This window comes from Euprymna scolopes, chromosome 42, assembly GCF_053919585.1.
Source record: "Euprymna scolopes isolate OS-2025 chromosome 42, ASM5391958v1, whole genome shotgun sequence".
NCBI classification, from domain to species: domain Eukaryota; kingdom Metazoa; phylum Mollusca; class Cephalopoda; order Sepiida; family Sepiolidae; genus Euprymna; species Euprymna scolopes.
This window is the reverse complement of record NC_136523.1, coordinates 55,101,929-55,124,522: the sequence shown is the minus strand read 5'-3', so window position 1 is coordinate 55,124,522 and position 22,594 is coordinate 55,101,929. Positions and strand designations below refer to the sequence as shown.

Genomic DNA, 22,594 nt, shown 5'->3' with positions numbered 1-22,594 from the left:
ACGAGATGCAATATAAGTTAAGCTGCAAATACAAATTTAAGTTGCTGTAAAACATAATTGCCAATTAGCAAGTGCAAAACAGTTTTAATTCTGAGTTACAAACTAAGAACATTGCTCTTAAATTTAAGCGGGACAATTAATATATATGATTACAAAAAATATGTCGCACACGATAGAAATACTGTAAAAACAACTTGCTCGAAGGAAAATGCTCTAAAAGCACAGTTTAGTAAAATAACAGAATTGCGGCTCTATACACGGAGCATACCAGTGATCTTTTGTCTTTCATTTCAATGTTATTAGTGTTCATCTTTATTAGCTTGTTGTATTACTGATTTGTGCACTCGATCGTTTTCGTAATAATTCAGTATCTTTACTGGTTTTAAGCCAATTTTTCTTTGGGTCTAAAATTTTTGGAAATGATTTTTATCACAAGTGCTTATACAGATCAATATACAGATAAAAAAAATAGCAATCTTTTGATATATTTACCTTTTTGATGAAGGTAATATCCTCAACCAAAACTTAAGAAAAACTATCGATATTGAGAAATTCAATCTCACATGATGTAAAACTAACTTGCAGAGAGAAGGTGACACAATGAATGAAAGGCAAACTAACCTGGTATGACAAAAACAGTCGGCTCTTCCTCTCCTATGCAATATCATAGCGTCATTTTGCATCTCGGCTAGGTCTGGTGAGTGACGCTTCGCAAGAAGCGTTACTTATATTTTAGTAAAGAGTTACTAACGCTTTTTGCGAATCATCACTAACCAGATCTAGCCGAGATGCAAAATTACACAATGAGTTTGAATGTTCTTTGCAAAAGGATCCATTTATTTATGATTCCAATAGGGTAGGCGGTTGCTTTCGCCGAATAGCAATTTAAATATAAACATTTTTAGAAGACGATATTTCCTTAAGGAATAGAACCTACTAAGTTAGGTAGAATAGTTTCACTTAGGAGAGAAAAGGGGGTTCCAATCGCCCTTAAATTAAAAAGTCCATGCATATAAGAGGGAGAGACGTGAAAACCCGTCTATCCTCTAAGAAATTTATAAAGGAACTGACATATCCACTTTAACTGCTCCTGCGTGGGTGGGTCTAAATTCAAATCAACCTATGAGAAATATTGTAATAAAACAACACCAAATTCGTATCAACTAATGAGTGTTCGTATTTCAAGTTATGCAATTTTCGACACACTACTATGTATTAGACTGTCAATTAAACGACAAGTAAAGGAATCTATTGGTTACTAACTAACCATCGTTGCCTTTATTTTTTTCTAATTTTAATTTAAGTAACCATATGTGACTTTACCTGCTAATGACTAATGGATTTTTAACCAATAAATCTAGTTTATTTAGATTACTAGTATATTAACAAGAAATAGAAAAACGATAACTTGAACAGAAGTCAAATGCGCACTTGATAAATACTGAGTTTAAAGAGAGAATGAAGGGATTTTGGTGATTTATTTTTTTCCGAAAATTCGGATGATTCAATTCCCCGAAATTATCTAGCTGACTCACCCCAACACAGTCAAAATGGTTACAGTTGTCACAGGAATCGCAGCACCATAGGAGATGATCCGTCAATTGCGAAGGAACAAGTAAGACAAAAAGTGGCCACCTTTTTCCATAAATTCTGTAGAAGACAACGCAGAAATAGCGTTTAAATTCAGGAGAAATAAATGTTTAAACGAATTAAATTGTTCGCAACCGTTCTTTAATACACAGACCGAGCAAACTTTACCATCGTTCTTACAGATAGGTCAAACTAATTTGCCTAGACTCCAAAAGACTACAGTTTTATTTGAAGATTTAATTAGCACGATTTATGCTGCCGATTGCTCATTATATTGGCATTGACTTCTCTCAAGGACAGCAAGGGACTGTTGTGCAAAATCGTCCCGGTTGTTTTTATATGTCTGTGTTTAAATTACAGAGACTCAAAAGTTTTGCACTTGGATCATAAAAGCACAAATCTACCTATCCGTTTTTTTCCGCCGGTTAGTAATTTAAATACAAATATTGTTAGATGATTTAAAGGCTTTTCCTTTAAATCATCTACAAATATTGATGATTCAAAAACTGATGATTCAAATATTGATGATTCTAAAAATGATGATTAAAAAAATGACGTTTAGAAAATATTGATGATCCAAAAAATGATGGATCAAAATATTGAAGATTCTACAAATGATGATGATTCAATTCCCCGAAAGTATCTTGCGGACTCACCCAAACACAGTACAAAATTGTTCCAATTGTCACAGGCGTCACCGAATAGCATATTAGATGATCCGTCATTTGCGAAGGAATAAGTCGGACAAAAGAAGAGCCACCTTCTTCTAGAAATGTTGTAGAAGACGGCGCAGAAACTGCGTTTCATTCCAGGAGGAAATAAAGGTTTTAAAGAATGAACCTGTTCGCAAGCGTCCTTTAATACACAGGCCTAGCAAACTTTACCATCCACCCGATTAATAGGTCAAATTACTTTGCCTAGACTCCAAAAGGGTCGAGTTATATTTGAAGATTTAATTAGCACGATTTCTCCTTGCGACAATTTCTGAGGCCGATCTCCGATTATATTGGCATCAACCTCTCTCAAGGACAACAAATAACTCTTGCGATAAATCTTTCGGGAATTTTTGATATATCTATGTCACAATTTGCATGACTGAAATGATCAGGGCATAAATCGTTCTATCCGTAATTCTTGATCCCCAAACGCAGATTATATTATTTGTAAAAAAGGCAGATTACATTATTTGTAAAAAGTGACTACGTGTTTAACTATCGAGACCTCTTTCATAATCAGTAACATAAGTAAGCGGTCAATCATTGATCGCCTTTTTCTACATTGGAAAGGATGCTTAAGAAGTCGAAATAGCAGACTTTCTGTGCGCATATACATTTGTCAAACAGTTTTGATTTATTTTATCATCCTCTCCCATGCACCTCCTTGTCAAGCCGAATAAACAGGAATGGTAAAATGGCACGTGGGAGTTTACCTGAAATTTTTATTTAATTATGTCTAAAACGAAGATTTCGGATAAAAACATACCGGACGCTAGGAATGTATTTGCATTGTCTGAATAAACACGTGTATGAACACCAGACAGATTGGTAAAACCAATAAATGGTAAAATAAATGATCCAGTGATAATATCCGGCAAAAGCTCAAGATGTTTCATGCAGGTTAACAACAACACGTACGTTTTCACTTTCTCGTCATTGGAATTTATCGATAAATTACCGGTAAAGTCAAAATTCACTTGTTTAAATCGGTTAACAAAAATTGATCGCTAAGTGAGTTGTTGAGAAACCGAGGGGGGGGGGCTTAATATGGCATCGAATTATTATTACTTTTTTTTTTTTTTACAAATAATGTAATTTTTTTTATTACATTTTCACCCTAAACAAGGCGCATTGCGACTTTGTTTTAGGGGGCTACTATCAGAGACATAAGCACCAGCGGTACTGTGTAGGGAGTTGGGCAGCAAGCTGTTTGTTCACGTTACACTTGGACTTCTGCATTACAGTTCAGTTAGGGAAGCAGGGATCCGGAAGGGAATTCCAAAGTCTAGCTGTTCTGGGAAGAAACTACTGGAGTAGAAGGCTCTCTTACATCTAGGGGGCTCTACTGTGTAGGGGGTCGGATTTAGCTGCTTGTCGGGTTTGTCGGGGGTATTTACGTCGAGGGGGCACAAGTGCTTGCAGTTCATCAGAGCATTTACCGTTAAAATACTTGCGTACGATTTTCTTAACTTATTGCTTCTATTGAAGAATTCAACATCCATATAACCTCAACTTTTGAAGAGTTGAATTAGTTTGTAGATGGATATTTAATTCCAATTTAGTTCCAATTTAAATACGCCTCTTTATTTACTAATTCGGTCAAAGGAAATGTTTCCCTACAACTATAGTTAATTTACCATTAAAATGTAGATGTTAGATTTATGAATAACACCCTTTTGTTTACAACAGATGGTCCATATCGATTATCAAGCCAAGAGCAGATGCTCTTGAAGCAACAACCTTATTAGTAGGTTAACTGAAGTAACTCAATTCATAAAGAAAGTATTCCCTTTTCATATAAAAAGAGCAGTAATTTAGCTCTATGATTGGTTTCTGTTGTTCGGTACTTCAACTCATCACAGAACCTTAACGCCTTATTGAGGACATAAATCGCCCTGTTCAAAGAAGAAAAGCCATCAATATTTAAGGGTAAGCTGTTCTCGCTGAGATCAGAGAACATACACCATAGCTCATACTATTAAGACAAAGTAATGGAAACACGGGGCAGTCAATGGTATGCCCATTTAACCAATTAGGACTGTGAACACAAAAATTGAATAATTTATTCAAATTTAGAGAAAATAAGGTCTCTTGTAAAGAAATCTGCAGATTTTTTGGACGGAGGAACATATTTGAACTGAGGGGCCATTTTGAATTTTAGATTGAAGTAATCTAGCATTTTTAAATGTCTAATACACGCTTCTCCACAAACATGTTTTTCTTGGTCTCTTTTCTGTTGAAACCCCAGGATCAGGGCAATAGGGCGTCATATACAAGAAAAATCTAATTAATATTGATAGGCCCTTAAGCTTTTATAACATGATAGACAACTTCATAAGCCAGACAAATAACAAAATAGACAAAATAACTTAATTTGTTTAAATCTTTTGCAACAGCTTGCAAAGAGGTTGTAAAATGTGCAGGACTCTTCTGGTCCCAAAACAGATTGCTTTTCCATAAGCTGACTTAGATTTTGCATTGAATAGTAACTAGGAGCAGTTCAGTTAAATGGTCATATATACTTGAAATTTGAGAAACAAAAAGCACACGCTTTCTGTTGATTTAGTATCTATCACATTAAGGGGCAATATAACAATGTCTAGAAAAGAGGAATAACAATACTCGAAGACATTATCAATGGTAGGAATAGGTGAAGTAATGTCCCCATATTCATCATTTTCTTCTGCAATTTAGTGCAATTGGAATTACTGGATCTAAGATAGACTCTGCACATTTAATCTTTCACGTACTGTATTATGAACCGCAAAGATAGAGTTGTAGTCATGTCTAGTGGTGACCAAATTATCCACATAAATATTCATGGTCATTACGGATGAAAACTCATCATATCTCTCAGAATGTAACTTAAGTTCAATGTAAAGAGGCTGGTATTTAAGCCACGCATGGTTAACTTGTTCCTCTAGGTATAAAATTTATCATTTATTTTCGAGAAAAAAACAATATCTTTTCTTTATCCTGCTCAGTACGCAAGCGAAGTAGTAAAAGAAAAAAGGCTTACGGAGGTCTACTAAAAGAACAAAGATATTTTTTTCTGAAGGCCAATAAGTCGAGCAGCTGTGCTGTTAACTTCACACCATCATACGCTGCATTGTTAATGGAAACACTACCCTGCATTTTTAAAGAACAATTAAAGACAGGCAGATTTGTTTTTCTGGTGACTCCAAGGTATTTCTAAAATAAAGGCATATGATGGACCCGACAGTATTTAACGTACTCAGCAGGAGTAACAGAGAAATGTTCAACGATCATTATTTCTTTATAAGCTTCGGACACTTGTAAATATTCATTGTATAAACATTGTATCTCTAAGAAAACAGCCACCCTCTGCATAATCTTCAGGAAAGGCACGTAATGTGAGTTTACCTGAGCCACATTGCCGTAGTCCTAAGGCAGAGCCATAAAATAATATCCATCTTTTAGTAAAATAATACGAAGACAGTTTAGCATTTTCATTAATTCCAACGAAATCAGGAGAAAGAAATTTATCTATGCCGCTTTCGACTGAACAATCTTAAAAATAAAGCATCAATCGTGTCCGAATAAGTGGGATAGGATTTAATACGCTTTCCACCAAATATGAAATACAAGCAGGTAATGATCGCGAAACTGGGCCAAAGAGGGAAACCTTATTCTGGGTTCCTTTATTTGATTTATGTTTTAAAAAATACGTCAATCCTTAAATGGGATAATTGTAATCGAAAATTTCCAAGTGGTAACATAAAGACGTTTAAACACACGGAGATATTTTATTCGCTCAATTAAGTCTTAGCAGAGAAGATCATATATAAAATTGCCATTTAGACCCTTATATCCTTGACAGAGACGAAAACCTGCCTCAATTATTTTAAACGTAACCTCGTCAAATTTGTCAAATTTCAAGTTAAGGTTGTCTGTGAACAGGGCAGCAAAAAGAAAAACATTTCTGTAAACCCGATTTTATCCAGATATGGATCTAAAGGAGGTCGATTGACCTTGATCTTATAAAAGTATTCAAAGGCATTATAAGAGGTCAATGTTTTAATTTTTCCCTAGTTTTCTTTTCATGTAAACTTGTCCGAGAGAAGAAATCGACTCTCAGTGTCAAAAATCCAATATAAAAAAACACTAGGCGCTCTTTTCCATTTACGGATATTCTGATACGGAATATTCAATAAACATCATTAGATTATGTATTCCTTTCTACAAAGGATTTTGGTGTATTGGGTCACATTACAAAAAATGAGTCGATAAGCCGCTAATGAGGCATGAGTAAGGAACTCCATTTTTCCCCTCACATTTTTGTTCTGAATGACCACTGAACCACTTAATACATTATTGAATTTCGGGGGAATTAAAGCCCTTTTTACGATTAACGGTTTTATGAACTGAACCGACTGCCATATTGTGTTGAACTACAGACCAGGAAGAAGGAGAATTAGAAATTAGCGGGTTGTGCGAGAACCTTTCCGCTTCTTTGTACACAAAGGCACTTCTTGTAATAATTCTACTATATTTGAAAAGTTCGACATGACGGATAAGAAATCAAGATAGCGCTCTTTGTTTGTTTACATTAATTCCCTTCTAACATAGGGAAATTGCGGAACAATATATGGGCAACCGTAGTACGCGAAGTAGATCCTTCTATAAAATAAAGTCTGTTCCGAAAGACTTATCTAATTCAGACAAGTCCAGTTGTTATTGTTCAACAAAGTTCTTCTAATTAGGTTATCTGCACGGCCTGGAGGATTATTTCCTCTCATATTCGATCTTAAAAAGGGATAATTAAGAAATTACTCTTCTAAATAATTTTAGTTAATACAACTGTCGGGGGTGACATCCATGTTAGAGATTATGTCATAAGATTTCGCCTTGCAATTTACATTTTAGAAGAAGCAATTTATCAGCTTCCGCCAAATTAGAGGTACGGAAATCAAATCTTTTCATTTCTAAATTCGAACCTGTTGGCCGAAGGAGATCCATTAAAATTGGGGCATTTAAAATTCAACCTTAAAAACTAAAAGATACAGGTTTTATAACCTCATGATAGGATTTCAATTCATGTACTACTTCCGTTATATTGGAATAAAATATTTCGGAATGTTGACAAAGCATCAACCTCTCTTCCTGAGGAGATTTCGAAGTAATTTGGTCAAATAAATCGTCCAATTTGTTCAACTACCTTTCTTCGTCCGCTTCTCTCCACTCAATCGGAGTCAGTTAAGAATTTTCCTTCAGCCATTAAACCGTGTTTGAAATTCAACATTCAATCCTGGCAAATACCTCCTTAGCAGCCGACATTATGAAAATAAACTCAACGTAAAATGAAAACGAACGTTAATAAAAGACAACGTAATTAATCGCAAAAAAGAACGGTAATAAAAACTTTTCAAAACAAAACCTGTCGACAAGCAAAATGTAGTAGACGAGAAAGTCAATGGAGAGAATAGAAAGCTTATTTCATTTAAATTGACAATTTATATCAATTAAAATAATAATCGAATAAAAAATACTTTTAAAGAAAAATAAAACCTATCTTCTAAATATTTAAGTGCAGTTCTGTATCAATGTCTGCGAAGTAGAGAAAAATTCTCAACTTTCAAGATGGCGATTAGATCCACGTAATTGAATGTAAATTTCGTTTGATGAAATTCTTTTTTTCCTTAAAGTATGATTAAGTTAAATAAACTATCGTAGAAAGATACTTAGTCTATAATAAGAATTAAGGTTTTAAATGAGAAAATTGCCTCTTTTGTGGGAGCAATTTTTCATTAACGTATTATCGCATTAAAATCGGGTTTATTTAAAAAAGTGTGCGATAACCCGCTAAGACAGGCCCCCTTTTTAGCTATTAATATGCACATTTTAAAGGAAGTCAGTTACTTATTTCGTTACTTAGCCATAATTAAACCAACTAGATGAATTACGAATTTACTGTCTACAATTTTAACGGCCTCAAATAATCGCCCAACGTAAGTAACTGACCTACTCTCGCACTTATAAACTCGAAATAAAAAAGTCGCAACGCGAGTCAATCACGAGTAAATTCACGTAAATTCCTAAATTTACAATCAAAGCAAATAAAACTACTTTAAAAAAATCACACATTTTTTAAGTCACTTTAAAATAATTAATAGTCATATAGCAATTTTAGTGTAAAACTAAAATTAACAATTTCTTTTTTTCAAATAAACTATTTAAGCGCAAAACTAAAATAAATAAATTATTAATTTGGAAAAATAAACTTATGTTACAAATTTAATCTCACAAAATTTAAACGTAACTGGCGGAGAGAAATTGACAGAACAAATGAAAATTAACCTTACTTTGTATGATAAAACCCAGTCGTCTTTCGTCTCGGTTGAAAAATCATTGCGTCACTTTGAATATCGCCTGAGTCTGGGAAATAATGTTTCGCAAAAAGCGTTTTTTTTAAATGTCTACTTAGTATAGTTTGAATGTTCTTGGCAAAAGAATCCATTTATTTATCATTCCAAACGCGCAGAATAGTAATTTAAATATCAACAGTTTTAGCCAATGTAAAGGAGACAATATTACGTAAAGGATTAGAACATAATTTGTTACAATAGTTTGACAGAGGAACGAAGAGAGGGTTCCTATCGCTCTTAAATTAATAGGTCCATGCATTTAAGAAGAGAAGATGTGAACCCCCGTTCATATTCTAGGAAATATAGACAGTAATTGAAATTCATATCAACCAATGAGAAAAATTGTAATACAAAGAAGGCATCAATTTCTTATCGACTAATGAATGGTAGCATTTCCAGTTATGCAATTTCTGACGCGAGTAGATGTTAAATAAATATAAAAAATAAATTCAATCATATTTTACTTGAGTTGTTTATTTTGTTTTCAGTCTTTAACGTTACATGTCATCCAGCTAAAGCGAGAGCAACCTGATTTTTAACACTTAAGTGCTATAAATGCCATAATAGTGTAGTAATTAAGTCTTAATGATCAGAACATATAAAAGCGAACGACAAAGTGTCAAGCATAGATGTCAAAGAATAAAGAATATCCTGTTAAAATTAAGCGTACAGACCAATAAAAATGATTTTTCTATTAAACGTAAAAAAATATTCTATAACGTTTCAAGCGTAAGAACCTACCTAAAATCTAGTTAAATTTTGTCTCGCTGATAATACTAAGTAAATAAAGCGCCAAAGACCTGTTCACATCAGTTGCACAGACAAATTGAATGTTGTCAAATGTGTATATTGTAATCAAAGAAAATAATTGAAAACTTACGCTTTTAAAACAAAATCTGTCAATTTTCGTGTCAAAGATTATTGAAACCGCTGGCTTGCTTAAGCCTCAAAAATATAGTAAAACTGCCAAAACTTAACTAAAAGGGACGTTTCGAACTTAATTTTTATTACTGGCTTATGGATTAAAGTGGATTGTAAACTGTATTGTAATTATAGCTGAACTTATGTATTCAAGATCTGAAAATTCCATCTCTCTATTGTAGATATTGACTGTCTTAGATTTGATAGCAATTCCAGCCATGCACTTCTATCAGAAACAGAAATGTGTCAAGTGATGCTGGGCAGAACTATCGACTGTACTAATGGTACCACCAGTTTTTGTACTGTTGAACTGTTTAAGTTTAAAATTAAAGTGAATTACTTTGTAACGACCAAATGCATACAATCAACCATGCTCTCGGAAATTCAAATAACATAACAAGTGAGTACTGCTTTTCAATGACCCCAATTATAAATTAATATGCTTTAAAGGTTGATGTTCGCAAGCAAAAAGAACATCTCTTAAAATAGTTAACAGGAGTAATTCATCTACTATGAAATGTTCTTTTATATAAACAAAGTGATAACATCTAAGGTATAAAATGTTTCTGATTGAATTAATGCCCCCTTCAATAAATGTGTAAATAGATCTGAAAACACGCGACGTCATAATCTTTAAATGAAAGCGTTTTGTAATATGCGCTTTTGTGACGTCAATAAGTTTGCAATTTCATAGTCAAAGCTCACGTGTTCATTAAAATAAGCAATTACTAACATACAAATGTAGATGCAAGAGCGACACAAGATATGTGTCTAATTTTCATATTCCGGTAAAAAATACTCGTTTGTTCATTATCTGTTGTAGTTTTTCTTCTAATATACACACATATGCACACACACACACGCACACACACACACACACACACACACACACATATATATATATATATATATATATATATATATATATATATTAGTATGCATATGCATGTATATACGTCTTTTATATCTGCCTCTTCCTACATAAATATTTACATTTCTCATTGCTAGACTTTTTCATATATTTCTTTTGGGGTATTTTTATTTCTCAATAAACCAGTCCAGGCAAACCATCTTCTTGATACTGATCACTCGGGTTACGACACCAGGATATTCTTATCGGTGTTTGACTCTCGAGTATAAATCCTACAAGGTAGACACAGTTAATCAACCGAGAACCACATCAGGCTATATAAAAGTATTTAAGATATAAACCGATACACACTCGAAACAAACTATAAAAAATATGCTGTTGTCCTAGCCTTACTAATCGCATAATGGCGATTCATTGTGCAATGGCGCGTAGAAATTAATGTGAGCGATACAGCATTAGATATGCAGAAATAATTACTTTATTTTTTTCATTTTAACTCTATTTATCTTCAGCGGGTTATACAATAAAAAAAGGCTGATTACATTTTATGTCTCCAAAAGAAAGGTGGTTTCTTTTCACAAACAACGCTTTAATCTGCCAAGTACTAATTAAAATGAATAGCTACCATTTTGATTGAGTCCACATCCTATACACACCTCGAGTATGGAGGCATACTTCAGTCCTGAAATGGAAGAATTACACAAAATACATCGACAAGGGCGTATAGATACTCGACTGTACCAAAGTTATCTCATAAATCTACTTGCAAAAATGCTGAATACATCAAAAGATGAAGTGCTGTGACCGTATCTGTGGGGTTTCATCTTAGATCACTTACCCCTGCCTTTACAAAGTAAAACGTCGATTTGACATCTAGCGGGTGATGGTGTGTTTCTCCTTCTTATTACCTATTACACTCGGGATTTATATTTCTCTTCTTGCTCTTTCCCATCATTATTTTTATGGCCGGGGTACGTTTCAGCTTTAATTTATACTCCTATGCACTATAATATGACTGACAAAAACCTATACAGATACGAATATCCTCTCTCATCTCTCTAAACGCAACTTTCATCATCAATTTTCTTTTCATAGGATTGCCCATCTATAGAACACAATACATTGAAGCTACTTCCTTGCTGACTAGGAAATGTCGATTTCAAGTCCAATATAAACACGATGTCGTTGAGCTGTAATTTTACAAATTAAAAATGCAAATTATAGCTATAATAAGTCGAACACTTGAATTTATAAGTATTGATTCTTAGTAAAACTATTTTCATTTAACAATTTATTATCCATTCTTTCTTTGTGTTTTCTACGTCAGTTACCTCAATCAATTATTAGCATTTAACATTCATTTACGCCATTCGCATTTTATAATTTATTTATTTTATGATGATAAACAATACACCAAGAAATCAAAACAAATAACACAGATCCAGTTTAATATAAAGCTTAAACCAAATATATTTGCTCAGTGTAAACGCCATCAGTTGTTTATCCCAAAGATAATAATATGAAATATCAGTATTTTCCTATCTGATGGCCATATTATTGGCTTTTTTTCCATATTCAATTTCACAAACACGTAAATAGTTGTTAAACAGATGGAGATAACACTATCAAGTATATAATACACAATTTTAATTTTGCAATTGTTGTAATGTGTCAGCTCTATGACCATAATAGACTTATCCACTTAATACAAATACCCTGAAGAATATATCTCTTGGCGTTGATACAGAAGTTATTCGCAAGTCGAGCACACTGAAAAAACGGTATTACGTATAAATGCACTGTGTATTTATTGTATTTGCTATTCTATTCAATACGTAATGTCTCGTCTAGTTACGTAGCTGTGCTCTCTTGTGATACTTACACAAACCGTATCATTGAATACAAGGGGAATTTATGAAACTCAAGTATTTCTTATAAAAAAAAGGGCACTGGCGAAGTGAAACTTTCATCATCGTGAACATTTGTAACCAATAACACCTGCGAGGATAAAATTTAAGACGCTTCAAACTTTTTCATCAAGAATGAAAAAGGATTATAAAGGACTTGGAAACTTATGTTACCTGCGACACTGCCGACCGAGAATACTAAATAGAACTATATTAAACAAAAAAAAAAACTTACGAAAAGGCCAAAACACTGGCGAAAAGAATTTAAAAACATATATTCGAAAACGATGCAAAAGAGCAAACATCGAGAAACAAGTGAGACATTTTCCAACCTCAAGTGTTAAAGAAACAGGTATTACAGACGGACTAGAAATAAATCAATAATATAGATCTTTGCACTCGGATAAAGTAAACTCCATTTTTATCTCTCAAGGAAAAATTCGGTGCTTCTTCATTTACCAAGTTGACTCGGATTCGCTCAAAAGCTGACGGAAATAACCGAAATATGTCGGCAGAGAGGTCCGCAATTTTTATGGAACGCATCGTCTGTGTTTAGCTAATCTTAATCATAACTGCTCAATTTTGTTAAATTTTAAGAAAAAAATAATTGTTATCTCGCAGATTAGAATTACGGGGCCAGGGTTAAGATGTAGTGCAACGGTGTGGTTACATACATGTTTGTAATTTTAATTACATTGTTCTCATATTTTTCTTTTTATCATTATAGTTTTTAGTAGCGGTGTAAGGTTTTGCGATCGACCGCTTCTGAATACTCTCGTCAGGTGCTTAGCACACCCGAGAAACATGATGGAAACCGCGAATTCATTTTTGAGATGAGCATTATATACATTAATTTTTTTGTTTTATTGCGGACTATTATTCTCATTTTTATTAGTTGTTGTTTTCATCTTTCTTGGCTGTTGTTTTCACGACGTTTCGGCAAACTATTCCTCTGAAGATCATATAATAAATAAACGTGGATTTATAAGATCAAAAACTCCAACCTTGATCGCCCTTTGGGGCCGGTGGCGCAGTTGATAGAGACGTTGAATCTCTATGGTTCCAGATGTGTATTATCTGAAGATAGCGGTTTCAATCCTACCCAAAGCCGGCCAGAGGCTTACTTGGCCAAAAAACGTGGTGAGACGACAACAACTACGTATGGCAGTGATTGCTGAGAATGTAGTTGGGAGATTCGAAGTTCCTATTCGAAGGTCAGCGGAATAGTTGGCCGAAACGTCGTGAAAATCAACAACCAATAAAGATGAAAACAACTAATAAAGATGAGAATAATAGTCCGAAAAAAAATTAATCCTTCACGTTGCTTGACATTCTGGGGTTTACGTCTTCGACGTTCTCATTGGGCGGAGATGTACCAAAGAGCAGATTTTTTGTAAGGCCGCCTCTTATGGCCATACGCTTCAAAAATAACAATTTCCTGACTTGATGTTGTCTATCAGCATTTGTCATTGTCTAATCTTCTACACAAGTCATTCGTTGGAACGTTTGTCCACCCAGCTTACTCGAAGAAATCTTACGGTAGCATCGAAATTCAAAATCAGCAAAATTGCTGCAATAGTATTATTAGAATAAAAGTAGCCGTTGGTGTATTTACTTACTAGACTCGTTCACAAATTGCCCTAATTATCGTTTGTTTCAATGGTAGGTATTTTAGACTTAATTTGAGATATAATAGTTTTCTTATGGTGTGACTACACTCTGAATTTTTCATTCTCGTCCGAGGTCATCCAATCCTTCTTACCCGGCTTTGATCATTTTGGGCAATAAAAAACAACGCTGATGACACCACTCGTGCGTGAGTCTGTATTATTATTATTGGCTCACATTGAGCTTTCCCACAAGTCAACAAACGATCTGATTGGAAACATCATTATTATTATTATTATTATTATTATTATTATTATTATTATTATTATTATTATTATTATTATTATTATTATATGTTAATTCTATAAATGCCGCGTTCAAGACTAAATCGGATATGTGGGAAGAAAACATAGATGGAGATTAATTTAATCAACATATCAGAAAAAAATCTACCGTATAAATATTGATATTAAAATATAATAATAATCCGTTTAAAAGGCAAATACACACACACATACACACACACACACACACACACACACACACACACATATATATATATATATATATATATATATATATATATATATATATATATATATATATATATATATTAGGATTTCAATATAAACGCTGGAAATTTTGACTTACAAATCATAACGATTGTATATTCTACAAGGAATACACAAACTTAACAATTATTATTTAATTGTAGTAGTGAGGATTGCCCTTCATGCTCATTGTAAAGAAAATAATATCCATAAGCAAACTATACATTTTGCTCGTTGCCACATAAATTGAAAATTATAAACTATGAAAGAATGCATACGGCTTTATTTATAAATGCCGCAAGTAGACACATATATAGCTTAAAATTATAATACATAAACTTAAATGCATCTTTCAATAACGTAAAGCATATCATTGATATATATAAATATATATATATATATATATATTTATAGAGAGAGAGAGAGACAGACAGACAGACAGACAGACAGAGACAAAGACTGAGGCAGAGACAGAGAGAGTGATAGAGAGTGATGAGATGGATGGAGAAATATAAACAGAGACAGAGAGAACGAGAGAAAGCGAGGGAGTGAGCGATTATAAATTTGTTAAAAATAAATACATACAGCAAGACTGTTCCAAAAGTAATGTATCTTATTCTCCACCAGGGTAGATCAGAGCGAATTACAATTTGCATTTTTATAATAAATAACTTCATACTTTCATGCCATAAAGTGTTTATATCTCAGGGATTAATCCTTTAATTTCTGGCAAAATACATGTATAATAATTTGAGCATCTAAGTAAATATATTTGTGAATAGAAAATATGGCTCGCTTTACTGGTGCCTCTCCGGTTTCCGTTGCTTGTAGACTTATTGTGTTAAGTAAGTAGAAAGAGACTAGAACGACACACTTCAAATGTTTATACAGTTATAGTTCATCGCTGAAAAAAGATTGCATCAGAAATTATAGTGGCTATAGGAAATAAAATATTAAGCAAAGGCCTCGCTCGTGTTACTTTTACTACTCATTTCTTCGTTGTTCTTCAACTTTTAATTACAAACATAGAGGTGGGTGAGAGATGTGAGGTATGGAGAAGTGGTTTGAGAGAATTTGAAAATGTATACTGAGGGTGTAATACAAATATATATATATATATACTAGCAGGGGTGCCCGGCGTTGCTCGGGTGTTTGGAGGTGTATGCTGTGCAAAAAAAGCATAAAAACAAAAACAATGGTTAATTTCTTAAAACTTTGACCCCTATTATGCCCCCTTAAAATTTATAGTTTCGGGCTCAAATCACTTTATTAAGTTAGATCAAAGTTCAAGGAACCTATATCTAAAATTTCAAGTACCTAGACCCAAAATTGTCGGAGGAGTTTGGTAGAGTTCTTAAAGGTCAAATCGTTGAAATTTGACCCCTTAACAGCCAAATTTCTGGCTGACACCCGTCACATGGATTTTCCCAAATCTCAGTACCCGGTATTTATAATTTCGAGTCTATAGACTAAAAATTGACAGAGTTATTGCGTAGGGAAATGTACACAGACAGACAGACACACAGACAGACAGACAGACAGACACGTTCACTTTTATATATATATATATATATATATATATATATATATATATATATATATATATATATAGAACGTTGAGCCTGACTAGTACCAGATGGGTGACCATTTGGGAATCCTAGGCGCTGTGTGTGTTGCCCGTTCATTTCGGTATTGTTTGTTTTCAGTCGTCCTGAATCTCAACAATGTTTACTCAGGAGCCGTTGTTGGAGACTGCGCAACTCTTGTCACAGAAATTTCACGCATAGGCACCCTTTCCTTGGGTACTCATAATCTCTTAAGACTGGAGTAAGCCACTGTATATATATATATATATATATATATATATATATATATATATATATATATATATATACATATATATATATATATATAAAAGTGAACGTGTCTGTCTGTCTGTGTGCCTGTATGTCTGTGTACATTTCCCTACGCAATAACTCTGTAAATTTTTAGTCTATAGACTCGAAATTTGAAATACCGGGTACTGATATTTAGGGAAATCGATGTGATGGGTGTCAGCCAGAAATTTGGCTGTTAAGGGGTCAAATTTCAACGATTTGACCTTTAAGAACTCTACCAAACTCCTCCGACAATTTTGGGTCTATACACTTGAAATTTTAGATATAGGTTTCTTGAACCTGGATCTAACTTAATAAAGTGATTTGAGCCCGAAACTATAAATATTAAGGGGTCATAATAGGGGTCAAAGTTTTAAGAAATTAACCATTCTTTTTGTTTTTTTGCTTTTTTTGCACAGCATACACCTCCAAACACCCGAGCAACGCCGAGCACCCCTGCTAGTATATATATAAAATCAAGAGACCAAGTGCAATGAATAGGATAAACGCCTGAAACTATCACACACGCCAATACTGCCACAGAGACACACACAGCTACACATAGACACACAAATACATACACAAACATATATATGTGTGTGCGTGTGTGAACACGATACATTAAACAACTTATTTTAAAATAGATAAAGTACGTACGTAGAAAGATCAAAACACATTTACCTGCAAAACTACTTACGTCTCCTTAATGTCAGAATCTACTTGAACACGGCACATGACTTGAATCGCAGAACTTTTATAAGTTCGAATTAAAGTCATTCTTAATCTGTCTTTCCACTTTTATGTGTTCGTATTTTAAGATCTCTCAATGTAAATCCTAAGCTATGGAAGCCCATACAGCTCAGTTCCCAACCCTATCAAACATCTATATTTTTCCAAAATCATCTGATTTGTTGCTCGCATAATTCACTGCATTCATACTCCTTTATCTCCCATCATATATATATATATATATATATATATATATATATATATATATATATATATATATATATATATATATATATAGAACTGCATACTAAATAATGTAAGTAGAGAAAATTAAAGAGGTTTAACTGACTACATATCAAATTATTTTTAATCCGCTACCATTGCCTACAATTTAATAATTATTTTACCTATTTTTCTTTGCTACCTTTCACCTTTTACTCCAGATGACTTTAACTGCCCCAAGTACACCAATACCACATAAACACTATTCATAATCGATTCGAAAACGTTTCCGATCCTTATGGAACTTCGTTTTTTTTCTTTTTAAGATATCTTCCATTTCGATTAAAAAATATTGTCTACAATAGTTTAAATTTAAAAATAAAAACACACAAAGAAGTTACCTCCCTTTTATTCAATGTTTACTTAAAGGAAAGCATGCTACTTGTAATCTTTACTATTAGCTGAGCGGTCTTTCTTGTTTCGGTTAGTAGTTATATTGTATGGCACACAGTGGCTGTTGTTATATATTATCTGGGGCTTTATAGCGGTACTTTTGATCATCCTCAGGAGTGGTTTTTGTTGCTCTTATTTATTTTTAATTAGTGAAAAATTTCACACATGGCTGCAAAAACAGTGGGGGGAGGACGGTATTCACTGTCAAATACTTACTGTTCTAACCAAGTCAGTTATAAATGTATATGTTATGAAAGGTTTAGGAAATAAAAATTCATACAAAAATTAAAATGATACGTAACAATAAAAAACGGGTAATCTCCAAAAATACCGTTAGGGCTTACAACATGGCCGCCAGAAGAGTCACGTGATCCGGTTGATCCAAAACATGAATCGTGCAAATGGAAAACGCATCCTTGAAGGCAAACTTTGACAAACAATCACAATTTGTTTGTATTTAATTTGTTGTTGATATAATGTTGTTATAAAAATAGACAAACTTTGAGAAACAATCTTAGGTTGTTTTTAGTTAAATTATTTATTATTATGATATTGAAAAACTGTTTTTGTACTTAATTATTAGGCTTGTTTGTCAAAGTTTGCTTTAAATTTGCGTTTTCCGGTTTCGTAATACGGCGATTCATGTTTTGGATCAACCGGATCACGTGACTCTTCTGGCGGCCATGTTGTAAGCCCTAACGGTATTTTTGGAGATTACCAAAAAACGGTTGGTAAAACGCCCCCCCCTTAACTAATATTCCACATATGCATCGTTTTACCTCTTAAGGTGATGCGACTCCGACCGTTATTTAATAATACCTCCTACGAATATGCGTAAGGTGAGTTGCATCACTGGCAAGTCAGAGGATCTGGCCACTAATTTTCACATGAGACGGCATCATCAAAATAAAAGTGTTAGAAAAAAAGTTGAGGATCGGAAGGGCCTTAATAAAAACGGGACCGAAGTGTATCATTCACACACTTGCTAGGTTACGAACGTAAACGTTTATAAAACTAGAAACTTAAAATCTGACTTAAACGTTACTTAATGTGTCTTATTTAGCATGTCTATTATTGGATATTAATATTCTTTGCCTAAGGCACGTCCAAATATCAGTCCAATCCTGCTCCACTCACACAGCAAATACACGCGACAGTCACCCACCTTTAACGAATCTGACAAAGAGAGTCTAAACATCTTAGTCTTAATGTGAGCCTTAAAACCCCCGGAAAATTCGAATAAGACTGAAAGAAGCGAATGCATCACCTCCATAGACCAATTCCATACGGGTAGACCCAATCATTCACCTTGCAATGCTTAGGTGAAAATTAAAAACTGTAAGTTTTCGGTGCCCAGTTGCTACAAACATTGATAGGTTCCAGTTTGACAGAAGACACGTTCAGTATGCGAACCATGAGATGTAATAAACACAATCAGTGGCATGATAATTCGGAAACATAAGAAGGTATGACATAAAGTCTCGTATTCTTCGCCGCATTGCTTGCACAAGGGCAAATCCGTCAAGCCTTCAGACAGAGTCTCTTAATTACCTAGAATGCATTCCGGATTACAAGCCACACCAGGGAAGCATCGTTGTTATCGGGGATATCTGGTGCCGGCGCTCAAGTTACTAATGAGCGCAGTTTCCCCTCGACATTCCGAGCCCCTAACCTATATAGGCCCGCACGGATTACCGCAATAAGACCAATATATTAGTGTCGGGGACCACAGGAGGGTCTCAGAGAGTTATTTTCTTACTCTTAAAACAACTGGGACATGCTAATACTTCAACGTCGACTCGCATTGTTAAAACCCAGTCCGTATCACTCGAAAGTTGTAGTGTACCAGAGCCGCATCAACCGTGCAAACTAAATCACGGGTCTTTTCATTTCGGAATTCATCTGAAAGGCCCAACTGATCAACAAATTCACGGAATACAATAGCATCCAAATTACTATTAGTTTTCCTCATACGATCAAAGTCGGGATTCAGGACCGTCTTCTTCTCCCGCTAAGATATTAGTTCAAGAATATTCATAAAATACCCGATTAGCCGAATCAAGAAAGCAGTCTCTGCATGACTAATGGGTGCATAAATTCCAATAAGCCGGAATAATTTCCATTTAGTGATAACATCCAGAAAGCATAATCTACCTTCCGGATAAATGAAAACCGGGTCGCATGAGGCGTCTAATGAACATTTTTACTAGCCAAGACTCACCTGTCGAGCAAGAATCAAATTACGCGGAATAAGAACAATAATTCACAAACGTTCACAAATGCTTATGAAACATAATATGTGTCTCTGTTATGCAACATATATCCACTCCAAGACGCTGAAGATCTACACTGAAACGCCATTTGCCCAAGTCAGCACTCAACAATCAGACCTAGCAAGATTATAACCCTTTGTGGAGCTTTAGGATTGATGACTAGTAATATTTGACGTAAGAATGCACCTTAATCTTGGTATCGAATTGGTGCTAATCGTAGTGTCGATGAACCGTTCACGCTTGATATTGCCGACTTTTAAATTATGGGTTAGTTTGGCTTTCCTATGAAGGGATGAGTGCAAGTAAACAAGGGTCCGTTTGACACAGGTTTTTAACAGCGTGTTTTCATATCAGGATCTCTGAATACTGCTGGATGTAAGGATTGCATACAATGTGTTGTGTGCTTCTTCCGGGATTAGCCAGAGTTTATTCGTCTCCTACTTCTTATAACAGCTGTTACTTTTTTATCATTTGGAAAACTTTTGCAGGTCGTTGACAGGTTTTCCCCTTACTTCCTTAAATCCCACTAGCTTTTTCAAATATGCATTTTTGTAATGTTTTGTGTTCTTAAGCTGGTGGTAAACTACTGTATACGTGTCTTTCCCTGAGTAGTACACATTTTGTGACGTTGAGACAGTGGAGTTTCTGTGTCACTTAAAGTCGCTGTAACTTCGGCTCCGCGGGTAGAAATTTTGTAGATCATGCGGATGGCACGTTTTAAGGAGTCTTTTTGGGGGTGTAGGTAGGAGAAGGAGAGGAAGTGAGAAAATGAGTTAAGTCGTTTGAAGAAGAGGAATTTATTATTTTCCGGACTTAATGGGATAAGTTTGTATTTTGGAGGGGATAGGGGTGAAGTGATAGGTGAAGCATGAATTTCGGAGGAGTACAGGGTTTGACGAGAGTTGATAAAGGTTTAAGAAGAGGTTCATAAGATGTTGACGGTTTAGGGAAGGCTTGCTGACCTTGTTTTACTGGGGTTGTTTATGGGGGATTGTGGAATTTGTTTGAGAGGTAAATATTGAAGTATATTGAAAGGGACAGCTCAAGTTTTTTAGTTAGAAACGAAGTAATTAGGATCGAATATTATTACTATTAAAGTAAATACTGGAATCGAGGAGTATCAAAAATTAAAATGAATACACAATGACATTTAAATACGATTCCAGGAATGAAGTGGACTTATCCATTGTAGTTAGAACTAATTATAAAAACAAAGTTAGGTCAGAGAAATAATAAAAAGCCAAATTAAGGAATGCTCTTTATACATGCAGGGCACGTGTCGAAAATATATGCAATATTCACGTGCAAAAGAAGTACATGTTGACCAAGTTCTGTCTTAACAAAGAAATAGAGGCTCAATATATACAATCAAGTTAGAATAAAAACAATTTGTCAGTTTTAAAAGGAGAGAAGGGCAGTCAGATTTCAGTAACAGTTGGCGAAAAAGTTGTCCAAATCTCCTTCAGGAAGAAAAGAGGGAGAAGTCAATCTAACAAGGTATCGGATTCTCATTATTCTCATCACCAGCTAGACAATAAATGACTTCCTATCGTTTTGTAAGCACGTATCTTCGTGTGTAATAAACTGCAATGCTATGTGTTTTGTATTCGTCTTCATCGTGTATAATGAACTTTATATTAAACCCAAAGTGTTGACTGTATCCCCCTCATCGATAATTAATCTAAGCTTTGTGAGCATTAGATCTCAGTTTTCTATTAACAATGTGAACTTACAGTAATTTGGTTTCCCTCGTTTTATCATCCGTATTATTTCGTCGACGTTATGAATCTTCTGCTACACAACAATACGAGGGGCGTGCAATAAGTAATGCCCCTGTCCCTCTTTCAGCTGTCTAATCTAGCTGACATTTTGCATGTGCAATGATTTATATCTCGAAAGGTTATGTGGCAAATTACAGCTCTGAACCAATTGTGGTTACGGTTTTACGGGTGTTTGAACTGAGTCAGGTGTGAAATGAAGCCTGTCGAATATCGTGCAGTGATCCGGTTTTTTGTATTTGAAAGGATGCACACCACATGAGACTTTTGATTAAATGAAAGAAACTTATGGTGATAATGCCCCATCATATGCCCTTGTAAAACGCCGGCATTTTGAATTCAAACATGACCGGAAGTCTGTGAAAACAGCTCCCAGACCTGGTCGCCCCCCCCATCTTCTGCCAATGATGAGGTATCTCTCCGTCAAGTTGAGGCTGCTATTCTGGAAGATCGGCGCATTAATATTCGCCAAATAGCTCAAGATGTCAAGATTCGTACAGGGTCTGTGGAAACTATCATTCATGGTCATTTACATATGCATAAGGTATCTGCCAGATGGATTCCTAGGTTGCTCACACTATTCCAGAAGCGAGAACTCGTCGAGTGCTCGAGGATGAATTAGAAGATGTGTCAAGAAGATGAGTAAAAGTTTTTGAAAAGACTGATTACACAGGATGAAACCTGTGTCCATCACTATGATCCAGAGACCAAA

General features: G+C 34.5%; 1 protein-coding gene across 2 annotated transcripts in view; it reads right to left on the bottom strand.

Moving 5' to 3' along the window:
- Positions 1-10,176, bottom strand: part of LOC145267217 (uncharacterized) — a 204,265-nt gene extending 194,089 nt beyond the window's left edge. For both annotated transcript variants that reach the window (XM_080123282.1, XM_080123281.1), the window contains exons 1-2: positions 8,630-10,176; positions 1,536-1,650 (exon numbers count right to left, since the gene is read on the bottom strand). In XM_080123282.1, the coding sequence (XP_079979408.1) occupies positions 1,536-1,650; positions 8,630-8,784 (270 nt within the window). In that variant the 5' untranslated portion in view covers positions 8,785-10,176. The remainder of the gene's footprint in view (positions 1-1,535; positions 1,651-8,629) is intronic.
- Between the last annotated feature and the right edge of the window lie 12,418 nt (positions 10,177-22,594).